The sequence below is a fragment of the Petaurus breviceps genome, unplaced genomic scaffold (genome assembly GCF_028583685.1).
Source record: "Petaurus breviceps papuanus isolate PSGF00001 unplaced genomic scaffold, PetGlider_PUasm1.0 38, whole genome shotgun sequence".
In the NCBI taxonomy this organism is placed as follows: domain Eukaryota; kingdom Metazoa; phylum Chordata; class Mammalia; order Diprotodontia; family Petauridae; genus Petaurus; species Petaurus breviceps.
The window spans coordinates 79,264,187-79,277,947 of NW_027186304.1; the positions used below are offsets into that span (position 1 = coordinate 79,264,187).

The following is a 13,761-nucleotide window of genomic DNA, read 5'->3' on the forward strand; positions in this document are numbered from 1 at the left end:
TTTTTTTTTTTTAATTTCTGGGCTATGAAGTGGTAGCCCCAGGAGTATTTGCTGTCCAGGACAGGGGCCCCTGTATTTGGTTCTTGCTCTTTCCAGTCCCAGCCCTTTGGTGATAGGCCTGGTAGTGGCCCTTGTGGTTGGTGGGATGACTTGCCCTCCGAGTTGATCAGGCCCCTTCCTGGCCTGCGTCTGCCGCGTTGCTCTTTTACACAATTCTTACACAATTGTTTACATACTACACAATGTCTATTCACACCCTCCTCTCTCTATTTCCTTTTGGGTAACCCTTGACTTTAATTCTTAAGAGATTGTGGTATTTTATGACTTGCAGTCATGTAGCACTCCTGGAAGAATATTCTTGCTAAAAAGATGAACTTTCATTTCAAAGTTAAGCCTGGGGGCAATTAAATGTACTGTGCAATTTCCCCAAAGCAATCCTGCTCTTTTCTTCCTATAATGTAGTGTGTCCAACTAATTTTCCACTCATAACATCTGTATAAGATAAATATTGTGATGGCCAACTTTATGAGTAGTCTGTCTAAATATAATCTCTCTATTTTTTTAAATCAATTTTCTTCACCTCTCCTCCGTGCTTTTGTTAGGTCAGCCTCTAATAAATTATTACGAATTTTACTTAATGAGATTTTGTAGTATTCCTAGGCTTCATTTAGTTGATAAAATGTCATCTGCAAACAGAAGGGCCTAGGAAATATTTGTCCATAAGAACAATTTGTACAAAAACAAAATTATTGTAAAAATAATCAGCCTTGAAAGACTTGGGAATTCTGATCAAAACAGGGACCTGACCAACCACAGTTCTAAAGGACTCATGTTGAAACATGCTGTCATCCTCCATATAGAGAGCTGATGGAATCAGAGTTCAGATTGAAAACGTTTTTCTTCTCTTCCCCTTCCCCTTCCTCTTCCCCTTTCCCTTTCTTTTTCATTCCTCTTTTTCTTTCCCTTTTTTCCTTCCTTCTTTTCTCTCTGTCTCTCTCTGTCTCTGTCTGTCTGTCTCTTTCTCTGTTTCTCTCTTTCTCCTTTCCCTTCCTTGGGAACCAAAAAGAGAAACTCTCTTCTAAAACTTCAGCATTCTACTTTAGCCTCTTTTTGTCCTGTAAACATTTTCAGATCCATTAAACACACAAGAGTCTAGCTGTTCCTTGGAATAGATAATTTGAAGCTAAACTTGGTCATTAGGACCAAAATTAAGCTTGTCCTACAGGAAGCAAATTTTCTTTTCCTTTTTAAGAAAGTGTAGTCCGATAAAAGACAATTTTACATTTCTGTCTTGTTTCCTATCCTTTAGCTCTTGTGCTGTGAGGAGAAAAATTGTGCAGACCCCAAAATTGTTCAAAGGGGTAGGAAAGAATGAATAGGGAAAAGTAGCAGTAGAGGTTATTGTAGTAAATGAATAAATACTGATTCAAGGAAGAAAAGAATAAATCATAGAGAATAAGAATAGACTGAATCTTGTTGTGGGCAAAACAAACAAAAACCTTAGGAATTTGCCTGCTAAGTTGGTTGCTGAATATATGACTCACCTATAAATTCCAGCTCATCAAAAGTAGGAGTAAACATTAGGATAGCCCTTGATGGCAAACCTGGTTTGTAATTGTTTCAAGATTATCATGAATATTTTCCTAAATAATTTCAAAGAAATTACTGTGAAATCAGATCAAAGAATGCAAAAGTGACTGTTCCTACCTCAAGAAATAAAGAAAACAGGATAACCTAGTCTATTTTAAATGCCCTGAATTTGGAGTTGGTAAGGGGTTACTATTATATTCCTGCTCTTTCACAAAGCAAAAATGAAAGAAAAATAAAAGAGAGCATAAATGACTGCAAAGATTATATAAAACCTTGTCTACCAATCTTTTTTTAGTGACAATAAATCAGGGGTTCTTACCACAGGTTCCACAGACAGACTTTTTGTGGATAGATTTCAGAGGGTTCTTGAATTTAGATGGGAAAAAAGGAGCTGCATCCTTATATTCTATAAAATTTGTTTCCTTTGTAAACTGATGCATTTTGTTTTATACGTAATAAACATTCTGTGGAGTCCATAGGCTTCACCAGAATGTCAAAGGGATTATGACACACAAAAAAAGATTGACTCCAGCAACAGATAATACTTTAAAGGAATGTGTACATGTTGAGGTATGCATGTTGTTTTTTTCCTCCACTCTTAAGGCTTCCATGATAGCTTTTGTTAGATCAGTGACAGTAATTCTACATATCCTAAACACAGAACTCTTTTCTCATCCCTACAACACCATTTCCAAATTCAAACAGAATGTGTGCACCTTGATATCCTACAAGCATCTCACATTTGATGCTTCTTGGTTTTTCTCCTAAACCTGCTCTTCCTCCTTTTGACTTAACCACTTGTCTTTACTTTACTTTACCACAGAATACAACATATCCCTCTCTCTCTCTCACTTCTCATACCAATAAGCTACCAAATCATGTTTATTATTTGTGTGCATGTGTGTGTGTGAATGCCAATCTGCCTCTCTCTCATTTCTCGTACATCTTCTTTCCTCTGTATTAATATTACTATCATCCTGGTACAGATTTTCATTACCACTCAACTCTCTGATTACCATAGACTACTTACAGATCTTTCAATCTTCATATTTTGACCCTTTCCATTCACACTTTGTATTGCTGTCAGACTAATCTATGTGTAGATTTCATCATGTCACTTCTCAGAACTCTTCAGTGATTTTCCTTACTCTCTGTCAAGCAATATTCAAACTCCTCAGCCTGGCATTTGAGGAAACCCCCCCTCACCCCTACAGTCTGACATGAACCTATCCTTCCATTCGTATTTCATTACAAGATCCCACGAGTCTCTACCTTGGGCCCTCTATATACTCTTTCACTTGGTGATCTCATAAGCTTACATGTATTTAATTATCACCTCTATGCTGATGATTCTCAAATTCCTTTATCCAGCCCTAACCTTTCTACTTACTTCCAGTCTCATGTCTCTCTATTGGACATCTCCACTTGGATGTCATTCAGATGTTTTAAACACATGTCCAAAATTGAATTCATTATCTTTCCTTCCCAAATGCCCCCCTCTTTCTAAGTTCCCAGGGACTGTCAAGAGTGCTAATACCTTCCCAGTCACCTGACCTCTCTACCGAGGATTATCCTTGACTCCTTACTCTTATCTCCTATCTCTAATCAGTTTCAAATTTTGTATTTTCTACCTTCTTACATCTCTCACGTCACCTTCTTTGACACTACGGCCACCCAGGTGCGGGCTCTCTTCACCTCCTCTATTGTAATAACCTGCTAATTGATCTACTTGTTTCAAGCCTCTCAGATTCCTGTTTCTCTATTACTTGACAGAGAAATTGATTTTCCTTATATACAGGTATGATCATGTCACTCCCCCTTCCCCATTAAATCATGATTATCAAAGACTCTTTATCACCTTCAGGATCAAATATAAAACCCTCTGCTTAGGCTCTAAAGTCCTCTATAACCTAGTTCCTTCCTACTTTTTCATTATTCTTACTCCTTACCACTTGCCCTCGTGTACTTTTGGATTCATTGACACTGGCTTGCTTGCTGTTCCAGAATGAGATTCTCCATTTTTGCTTGCTGTCTTCTATGCCTGGAATTCTTTCCTTTCTCATTTCTGCCATCTAGCTTCCCTGGCTTCCTTAAGGTCCCAGTTAAAATTCCACCTTCTACAGGAAACCTTTCCCCATCCCTCTTATTTCTTCCAGTGCCTTTCTTCTTTTACTTTCAATTTATCCTGTATATAGCTTCTTCTTTGTATGTATGTCTCTTCCCCAACCCCCTCAAGACTGTAAGCTCCTGGGGATGGCTAGGTTGTGCAGTGAGTAAAGCGCTGGCCCTGGAGTCAGGAGGACCTGAGTTTGGATCCAGCTTCAGACACTTAACACAAAAAAACTAGCTGTGTGACCTTGGGCAAATCACTTAACCCCAATTGCCCTCGGGGAAAAAAAAAGACTGTAAGCTCCTCATGGGCAAGATTACCTTTTACTTTTCTCTGTTTACCCAGAATTTAGCACAGTATGTGGCACATACTAGGTATTTGCTTAATAAATTCTCATTGGCTTTGAGTATAGTTTCCCAAATAAAATCCAACTTGTCTCTTACTTATATTCAATTTTTGACCTTGCCTCTTTTTCCAAGTAGTTTTTATACATTGTTTGTGTATTGATGGAACGATTCAACAGACTAAATGTTATTATCTGGGAAATAGCTGTTTTTAATCTGTGTTTTTATGTGTGAAATATTGGATCAATTTCTTTTGAGTAGTTGTGGATTTCATTGGAGATACCCTAAGGAATAGTGGAGATTGATGCAATCAGCTTGCTGTAATCTATAAACAACAACACGGACCAGACCTCACCATTGCTCAGGGAATTCCTTTTCCATCTGGACTCTGGGAAGGTCATCCTCCATAAGAAGGTCATCCTCCAAAACCATAACAAATTTCTTCTTATTTTATGCTTCATTGGATAATCATGGGTCCATCTAGAAAAGTTATCTCAGTGGTTGGATCTTGGAAGTTGTGTCTTGTATGACCTCACCTTGTTGGAGGAAAACCATTGAGTCTTTTACATGTTCAAGGCATTAGACTCTATAAGTCAATTTTTAGAATTGACAAACAATAAAAATGGCAGTCTTTTTTTTTCTTTGTACCTTCTGGACACTCTTGTAACTCAGGATGTAGAGAATTATTGGTGAAAACCTAACTATTCTCTTCTCATATGTATATCACTATATGTTTATGTATTGTTGATATATGTTTATAACATTCTGACAAAATATTATAGAGAGGAGAAAGTAGGAAGATAGTTTAGTTATTGCTGATGAACTCTTGGTTATCTTTATTTTTACTAATATTATTATCCAGGGTTATTTCTCAGTGTTTTATTCCTTTTCTCTTATGTGATTCTCTAAAAATTGATTTCTCAATGATTTCAAAATCATGTTACCTCCAACAGGATATCTATTGTATCTATTATCTGTTTCAGGCATTTTTTCTAACTTCATTTTCTTGAGTACTGCTTCAACATCCTCGTATACCCATTGGGTAATGAAATATATAGTGGTCCTATTGCTATTGATAATGAAAATAGATCACTGTCATGATGCTTTCCATTGTGTTCAATTTTCTATCTACTTATGATTCTCTTTCATGTTTTATTTACAAACATCTTAGAAATTATTTGACCCATGTAGGTCTCAAGTCAGGCTTTCTGCAAATTTGCTTTTATTTTTACCTGCTATTCATTTTCTTCTGAGGAGACACTGTTTGTAATTTTTCTGCCACCATTTTCTATATTGTTTAGCAAATTAGTTTATACTTTAGAATGGTGTTGCCTTTGAATACCATGTTTCTCTTCTTGGCAATGAAATTAATTGTTTTGCAGCTAAGACAGCTTCTCAACTCTAGGTCTCCATTATAGTGACTACTTTACCACAACTAATTAAGAAACAATGAGAATCAGTCATTGGGTTTACAATTACTCATTTTACATTTCTCAGCACTCAACAGTTTCTTTGAAAAGTCAATTTGGAGCCTGTGTAATTGCATGTACTTCCTTCTCATATTTCTCCTATGTCAATTTAGGAAAGTTCTTTTGTGGGAACAGAGAAAGAGATAGAAAAACAACACAATATGGCAGAATTGGTTTTATCATGTAGACAAAGCAACAAGAACTCACTTCTTGGGACACTTGATCATCTTAAGAGAGCCAATACTTATGATGAGCCATCTAGGTAGTGTAGTAGATAAAAGTCTGGAAAACCTAAGGTTAAATCTTTCCTCAGACATTTACTGCCCGTGGGACTCCAGGCAAGTGACTTAATTTCTCGAGTCCCAGTTTCTTCATTTATAAAATGAGATATTGGACTTGATGGCTTCTAATGTCCCACTTGTATATTTATTATCTTGTAGCCATCGTGTTTAGTTTTTAAAGCCCTTCACAATCTTGTCCCATCCTACATTTCCTGAAATTTGCGTACATTGTTCCCCTTTGCACACTCTTCAGTCTAGCTAAATTATTCTTCTTTCCATGCCTTGTAGACAAACCTCCATGTCTTTTTACTAGCTATCCCTCATGTCTTACTTCCACATCACTTCTGCTTCTTAGAATCCTGTCTTTCAAAATTTGCTCAGATGACACCTCTGTAGAAGCCCTTTTTGATCTTATCTGCTAATGTTTCTTTCAAGAATATTTAGCTTGCATTTAGGTCATTAATATTTTACATGAGCTTATTTATACATGCATGAAATGTAGCCTTCTTTACAGCAGAAACAATTTCATCTTTGTCTGTATATGACTACTTCCAGATACATAGTAGATACTTAATAAATTCTTGTTGACTGATGAATTCAACAGACCTATAAACCAGTCAAGAGAATGGAACTGACAGTTGGGTTCTGTTACTCTACAGTAGCTGGTCACTGGCTTGAAGGTCAAGAAGGCAAACAGTTCTAGGAGAATGAACCTATAATTGAGGAGCTGACCATTGGACCCAATCATTATAGGAAGAGAAAAGAAATAAGAGCATTATTCGAGCAAATGGCAATATATATGGTGTGGTCATGTTTCTGAAGGGCTAGAATGGAGATGGATGTCATTGGAGTTGAAAGCCTTGAGGGATTTTCGAGCCAAGACATTAGGAAGTTAAAACTATTGAGAATGAACCTTTGTGATCTCTATTCCACTTCCAAGTATATCTTACCTATTTTCATATGTTTTTCTCATATTTTCATATTTACCATTTTCATATGTTTAAGAGCCAGAGCTTTTTTTTTTAGTTCTAGTTCATCTTTGTGTATTCATCCCTGTAATTGTAGCATGTAGAATGCTAGAACATCATAGAAGAATTCCCTTCTAGCTTTAGCTCTATTATCATATGTTCTTTAACCTTAATGTTTGCACTTGTTCTTTTACATTTCAGAGAATTATACCTCACATCATAACTGTTGGTATTTTTCAAGACTATGAATTGCATGCAGCATATTTTTATTTTCTGATTTATTCAGTTGATGAAAACAAGAGAATAGAGCCTGTGTGTATTTGTCATGTTTAATAAATAACAGAGTTATCATCTTTAGCAGACAGTGTTGAAAAATTACATTTATTCTGTTTGGCTTTTTATCATATTGCAGCCTTCTGTCTTCAATAACATATTCTCCCAAATTGGAACATAAAACATCTGAATCTTTAATACCAACTGACAGTGACAATGAGAAGGGAGAAAGGAATGGGAAAAAAGTCTGTTTTAATGTAGCAGGAGATGAACAAGAAGATTCAGGGCATGACACTATCAGCAATAGGGATTCCTACAGGTAATTCATTAATTCTTTTGCTTTGCATGAACCAACTGAAAGCAACCAACTGCAATACTGTGCTTCGGGAAGTTTTTCCAAATAGTAATTTGAAATTGATAAGTCCTTACAGTGCAAAGGAAAATAGAGGTCTGAGGAATTTGGGCATTTAGAAAAGGAACCAGTCAACAAAATTCACATTCCAAAATAATTTCTTTTCTATAGTTATCTTATTTACTCTTGCAAAAGCAGTTTTGTTTTTCTTTCCTAACTCATCAAGTTTGTGGGAGGGGCTGGTCTATAAATGAGGAGGATAATTTAGATATACAGTGTTAATATTTCAGGTAAGGATCAAGATTCATTACATTGCACAGCCTGTCTTTAGCTTAGTGGATAAATCTTAAAAAATTACCTGATATTTAGGGAGGGTAAGTGATTTGCCCTTGGATATGTGGCTTATGTGAGCACCAAGATTCAAATCTAGAATCTTCTTGCCTGTAGTTCATAGCTAAGTGATTCAGTTATCTAACTGGCCTTATCAGAGACTATTTGGCATTTTTTACAAGAGAATGTTAAAGAATTCCTCCAAAATAATGCAGAAGATACAATACAAATGTGTCACTCATTTAGTGCTCTGATTGAGCAGCAAGGTAATGTTCTCAAATCCTCTAATAAAGACAGATGTCATCAGTAATTCTTTGTTCTTTAATTCTTAGTTAGATTAAATGGACTGTTTCTCCTGGATATGTTATATCTGAAAATATTTTCATATAAGCTCCGGGCACAGCAAGAATAGGAATTATAATTGCCCTAATATGTATGTATACATGTGTGTAGGTATATAGCTATATGTGTTTATCTCTAGATATTTCTATATCTGTATCCCTATGAATGATTTAGATCAACATAGTCTTAACATTTACTTGTCTGCACTAAGTGGAAATTTTAAAAATCCCTACTGTGCCCTCATTATAAAGCAAGATTTGGAACAGATGCATTTATCTACAAGCTATTAAAAGAGTTGAAAGGCAGGGTTTTTTTTAAGACAATGGTAAATCATCATATTCTCAATCTTACAATTTACCATCCCAAAGCAAAATATAATAGACATGAACTCTAAAGTTGGTTAATGAGAAAGTTCAAGTTTGGTTTGATTGTGCTATTTTAATAAGAGATTATCTTCTAAGTTTTATAGTTTCTTTATTGTTTTCCCCATCTCCAATTGGAGCTACATGGTATAAGGGAATTTGAATTAAATAGCCCTTTCAGAGAACAAGATTCAATATGTCATTATTGCTTATGATAAGCTGTCTATAATAAAATGACTTACATTTAACTAAGGCAGAAGTGATGCAGAAAGAACCCAGAGGAGGAGACCTTGTCAAAATTCACCAAGCCAATGATCTTTATTGTTTCTTCTTTTTAGTGACTGTAACAGCAATAGAAATTCCATTGCCTCTTTCACTAGCATATGTAGTAGCCAGTGCAGTTCCTACTTCCACAGTGATGAAATGGACTCAGGTGAGTTCAGGAAAACTGTCTACCGTTTATTTTGCCTTGGTTGAGATATTATTAAGAGATTGTTTGGTTTTTATTCATTTCATCCTTTTATCTGTCATAGTAGGCCACAAGAGTGTGTTATTTCACTCCAGTTTAATGTGCTCTGTGTTTTGGGAGTCCTTCAATATAACAAAGCCAATTTTTCTTACCCACAATGGAGGGAATGGATTAATAAGATCTGACACAGATTGATTAATTTTAACCATATCCCCATTATGTCTTTCCTGATGTAACTATGAGGAATTGTAGGCAAAAAAGGGAACTCAGACTCTCACAAACTGTAAATAACTGGAGAATACATCCAGAGACCACAGAAAAAGCCCAGAAATATGAGTGAAAAATGAAAAGGGAATAATCATTCATGCAAATATTTAATTTTTATATGTCAAGAATAAAGAAATTTTGCTAAACTCAGAACATATTTTTAAAAATTACAATACTAAAACAACATCAGATAAATTCTGTTTGAAGGAAGTATTACAATATGGCACTGCAGCATAATAATAGCTCACACATATAAAGAGTGCTGAGGTTTGCCAAGCTCCTTACATACATTATCTCATTTGATCCTCAACAAAACTCGGAAGTGGGTGCTATTATTATCATTCTAATTTTACAGATGAAGAAACTGAGACTCAGAGATATATTAATTCATGTCTTTAGGGTCATATAACTAGGAAGTAACTGAGAGGAGATTTAAACTTACATCTTTCTGATGCCAAGTTTAGCCCTTTCTCTACTGCAGCAGCGATGTCAAGCTCAAATAGAAAGCAAGCCCACTAAACCCTATTCGGGATCCCTGTGGGCTGCATATTGACTTGGAAAACCACATATTAACATTATCTATGTTCTATTGTATTTTTATCTTGTTAAATATTTCCCAATTACATCTTTTTTTTTAAGCAATTGGGGTTAAGTAACTTGCTCAAGTTTACACGGCCAGGTGTTTCTGGGTGGGTGCTTAGTGTCTGAGTCCGGATTCGATCCCCCAGGTCATCCCGACACTGAGGTCGGTGCTCTTACTCACTGTGCTACCTGGCTGCCACCAATTACATCTTAATGTTATTCAGGCAGCACTCTGTTCTCTACCCACCATGTTTGATACTTCTACATAATACACTACACCTCTTCTGTGGACTTCCATAATGTTCCTTGGCTGAACCAAACTTTAATATTCTAGTAATTATTATGATTCCAGATCTTTTTAGAAAAGAGGAATGAATGAATTTTTAAGATTTATAAAGATAGCTGATATTTTCCTATTGAAATGACCAGTTTTAAATATTCATAAATCAGGTATTTGTGTCATTGTGGTGCTATTTGTAACCTATAGGTGATGAACTTCCCTTGAGCATTCGAATTTCTCATGACAAACAGGACAAGTTACATGGCTGTTTAGAACATCTCTTCAGTCAGGTAAGACTGGCTAAGGTTTTTTATTAGCTTTTCAATGAACATAGTTCAAATACTGGTTTGAAAGGGGTAATTTTTCTTTATTGAAATGTTATCTGTTTCCTGGTGGGTTGTTCAGCATCCTTAAGAAAATGTTTTGCTTTTAAATTTTTATGACTCTCCTAACTTCAAAAAATGCAAGACTAACTTTGTGTTCTTATAACTGCTTCACTTTCATGGTGATAACAACCCCCCAAAAATGGTTCAATTTTTGTTGTTATTGTTTTAAAATATGGTGGATTGTCACTATATGTTCATTTACAGTCCCACTCAGCATTCAACCATCCAGTATACCTAATACTTAGATGAGGGACAAGGATAGGAACTGGATGGGTGACTGAACTGTTTTCTTTTAGGGAACTCCCTACAGTGAGGAAACTGTCTCTATCAATCCATCCTTCTCTTCCAATTACCTAACCATCCCCACCCCCAACTTACAGTTATAAAGAATTGCCTAGAGTACTGGAAGGAAGGAAGGAAGGAAGGAAGGAAGGAAGGAAGGAAGGAAGGAAGGAAGGAAGGAAGGAAAGAAAGGAAGGAGGAAGAGAGGGAGGGAGGGAGGGAGGAAGGGAGGAAGGGAGCAAGGAAAGGAGGAGCAAGGAAGGGAAGAAGGGGAGGAAGGAAGGAAGGGAGGAAGGAAGGGAGGGAGGGAGGAAGGGAGGAAGAAAAGGAGGAGGAAGGAAGGAAGAAAGGAAGGAAGGAAGGAAGGGAGGGAGGAAGGGAGAAAGGGAGGAAGGAAAGGAGGAGGGAGAAAGGGAAGAAAGGAAGGGAGGGAGGGAGGAAGGGAAGGAGGGAGGGAAAGAGGAAAGGAGAAAGGGAGAGAAGGAAGAAGGAAGGGAAGGAAGAAGGGAGGGAGAGAAATGGGAGGGAGGAAGGGAGGAAAGGAGAGGTCTTTTATGTACTAGGCACTATGCTAAGCACTTCGTAAACATTACCTCAAATTGATCTTCACAACCACCCTGGGAAGTAAGTTCTAGTATTACCATTTTATAGTTGAGGAAATTGAGGCATATAGACCTTAAATAACTTATATAGGCTTATGCAGCTAGTGCCTGAGGCTGAATTTGAATTCAGGTCTTCCTGATTCCAGACCCAGCACTCTTATCTCCTATGACACCTAGCTGCTTTTTGAGGCAAAGATATTAAAACTGAAATTTGCAGAAAACATGGGAGGAATCATCCATATTTATGCTAATAAAAATTGAATTCCAGGCAATATGTGTATGATGTACCCCTCAGTTGCTACAGCCATTGCCACAGTAAATGGAAGATGACTGGCTGGTAAAATGATTATAGCTGCATATCCGTGTCTTCTAACTTGCCACATCCTCTCCTCTGATTCAGTGACAGAAAATAACGACTGTTTCCTGTTCAATGATCAAGGAGAATTCAGTCCTTTATACATATATATGTATATATATATATATATATATATATATATATATAGGGCATGTGAACATGCATATGTGTAAACACACACAGCTAGTGCATCTTTGATTTCATCATTATAAGGAGCTCTCCACTGAGGAAAGTAACAATACAGGGCACAATTACTCTACAACTGATGGTCTTAAAGAACACAAAGTCAGTATCAAAAGCAATATCTGAGCCTAGGTGTTCCTTTTATTTCAAATTCACCTCTTTATCTACCAGGCTACACTGACTTCTTATTAGTTATATGTTTAAATATAGGAAGAAAAAGTAATAAAAAATACTCTCAACTTCAACGTTTGTTTTGTATGCCTTTATCTCAGATGCTTCTCTGGAATTCATATAAATTTTCCAGAATAGTGAACAGTTATGGGTTTTTCTCCTAGTAATTTTTTCTTTAGGAAATATAGTGAAATGCAAACACAGAATTGCTTTTGGAATTTCATAGTACTCAGAAACCTCTAATGTTGACAGGTGGACTCAATTACCAATCTTCTTAAAGGACCTGCTGTAGTGAGAGTCTTTGAACAGACCAAATGCTTCACACCAGGTCGAGGATTACAAGGTAACATTTTACAATAACTACTAACAGTTGGGGATAGATAGAAGACATGTATGTGAAAATAAGGAATAATTGATTTCTAGTTCTAGGAAAACCTTGTACTAATTTTTTTCTTTTAAAAATATTCTTGGTACCCCAGTTTTATGATTCATTCACTATTGATTCTTTGAAAAAATGCCAGTTTTCTTAACCTGTTACAAAACTTTACAATATAAAATGGAATTAAAGTATATGTGATTAAAAAGAACTTTTCCATCTAACTTTCAGCACTTTTATAAAAATAAGACTAGGTTCTATTGTTACAATATGACTTTTTATAGTTGATGTCTTCTATAAAATGGCATCAGAAACAACTGTGATAAAAATATGTTGGAGGTAGTTGTTGAGATTAAAGGAATAACTCAGAAGTCTATAGGATTACAGTCTGTCTTCGAGAAGGTTAAAATTCAAGAAATATTTTCTGTCTTTGTTTAGAGTTTCAACAGGAAATGGAACCTAAGCTAAGCTGTCCAAAAAGGATTCGGCTTCACATCAAGCAAGACCCTTGGAATCTTCCCAGCAGCGTCCGGAATCTTGCACAGAATATCAGAAGATTTGTTGAAGGTCAGGATGAAAAGCAAAGGAAAATAATGTGTAATTTTAGTGAAGATACTTTCAATATCCCTATCAAATCCAAAAGCTTTGTATTTCTTACAAGTTAACTTTTTACAGAGTAACATATTCTAATAGAGTAGAAATAGGGAATAAAAATCACTCTGGAGAGGAAGAAAAGAGAAAATAGAAACCCCAGAAACTTGTAATTTCAGCATCCAGCCAACAGAAGTTTATAAAGTAACTCAATGAGTAACTCAAGGGAATTGTGAGAAAATGATAGGGAGAGAAAATGACATTAATTAGTATGAGACACTCTGGGGGAAAGAAAATGGGGTCTTTAAAAACAAGGCTCATGCTTATTGAATAACTTTCATTTCATGGGACATCTTAAGAGACAATTATTTCATGTGCATTTATATGGAAACCCAAAAGAGCAGGAGAATTTGATTTAACTTAAAACTACTTGTACTTTATTATTTGATCAAGCTGATTTTTATGGCTAATTTCTTAAGCACTTCTATGATCAAACTATTTAACATCACAAAAGAGTTATGATCTTCCTTTAAAAAATAATCTTGAAAAAAGATAATTTCATGTAGTATAATATTATGGCTTGGTATGTAAAGGTTTTAGACCATCTCAGTTAACTTTCATTACAAATAATTGAACTTCAGAGTCAATAAGATCTCTCCAGTTTTAAGAATCACTTCTTATATAGCTAATAGAATTAATTAAAATGTCATCTTTTGGGGTAGCTAGGTGGTGCAGTGAATAGAGCACCAGCCCTGGAGTCAGGAGGACCTGGGTTCAGATCCGGCCTCAGACACTT

The 13,761-nt window shown here is 35.9% G+C and overlaps 1 protein-coding gene across 2 annotated transcripts in view; it reads left to right on the plus strand.

Moving 5' to 3' along the window:
• Positions 1-13,761, plus strand: part of PREX2 (phosphatidylinositol-3,4,5-trisphosphate dependent Rac exchange factor 2) — a 414,229-nt gene that overhangs the window by 247,746 nt on the left and 152,722 nt on the right. For both annotated transcript variants that reach the window (XM_069100083.1, XM_069100084.1), the window contains 5 exons: positions 7,175-7,354; positions 8,760-8,854; positions 10,227-10,309; positions 12,251-12,341; positions 12,813-12,941. In XM_069100083.1, coding sequence (XP_068956184.1) covers positions 7,175-7,354; positions 8,760-8,854; positions 10,227-10,309; positions 12,251-12,341; positions 12,813-12,941 — 578 coding nt within the window. The remainder of the gene's footprint in view (positions 1-7,174; positions 7,355-8,759; positions 8,855-10,226; positions 10,310-12,250; positions 12,342-12,812; positions 12,942-13,761) is intronic.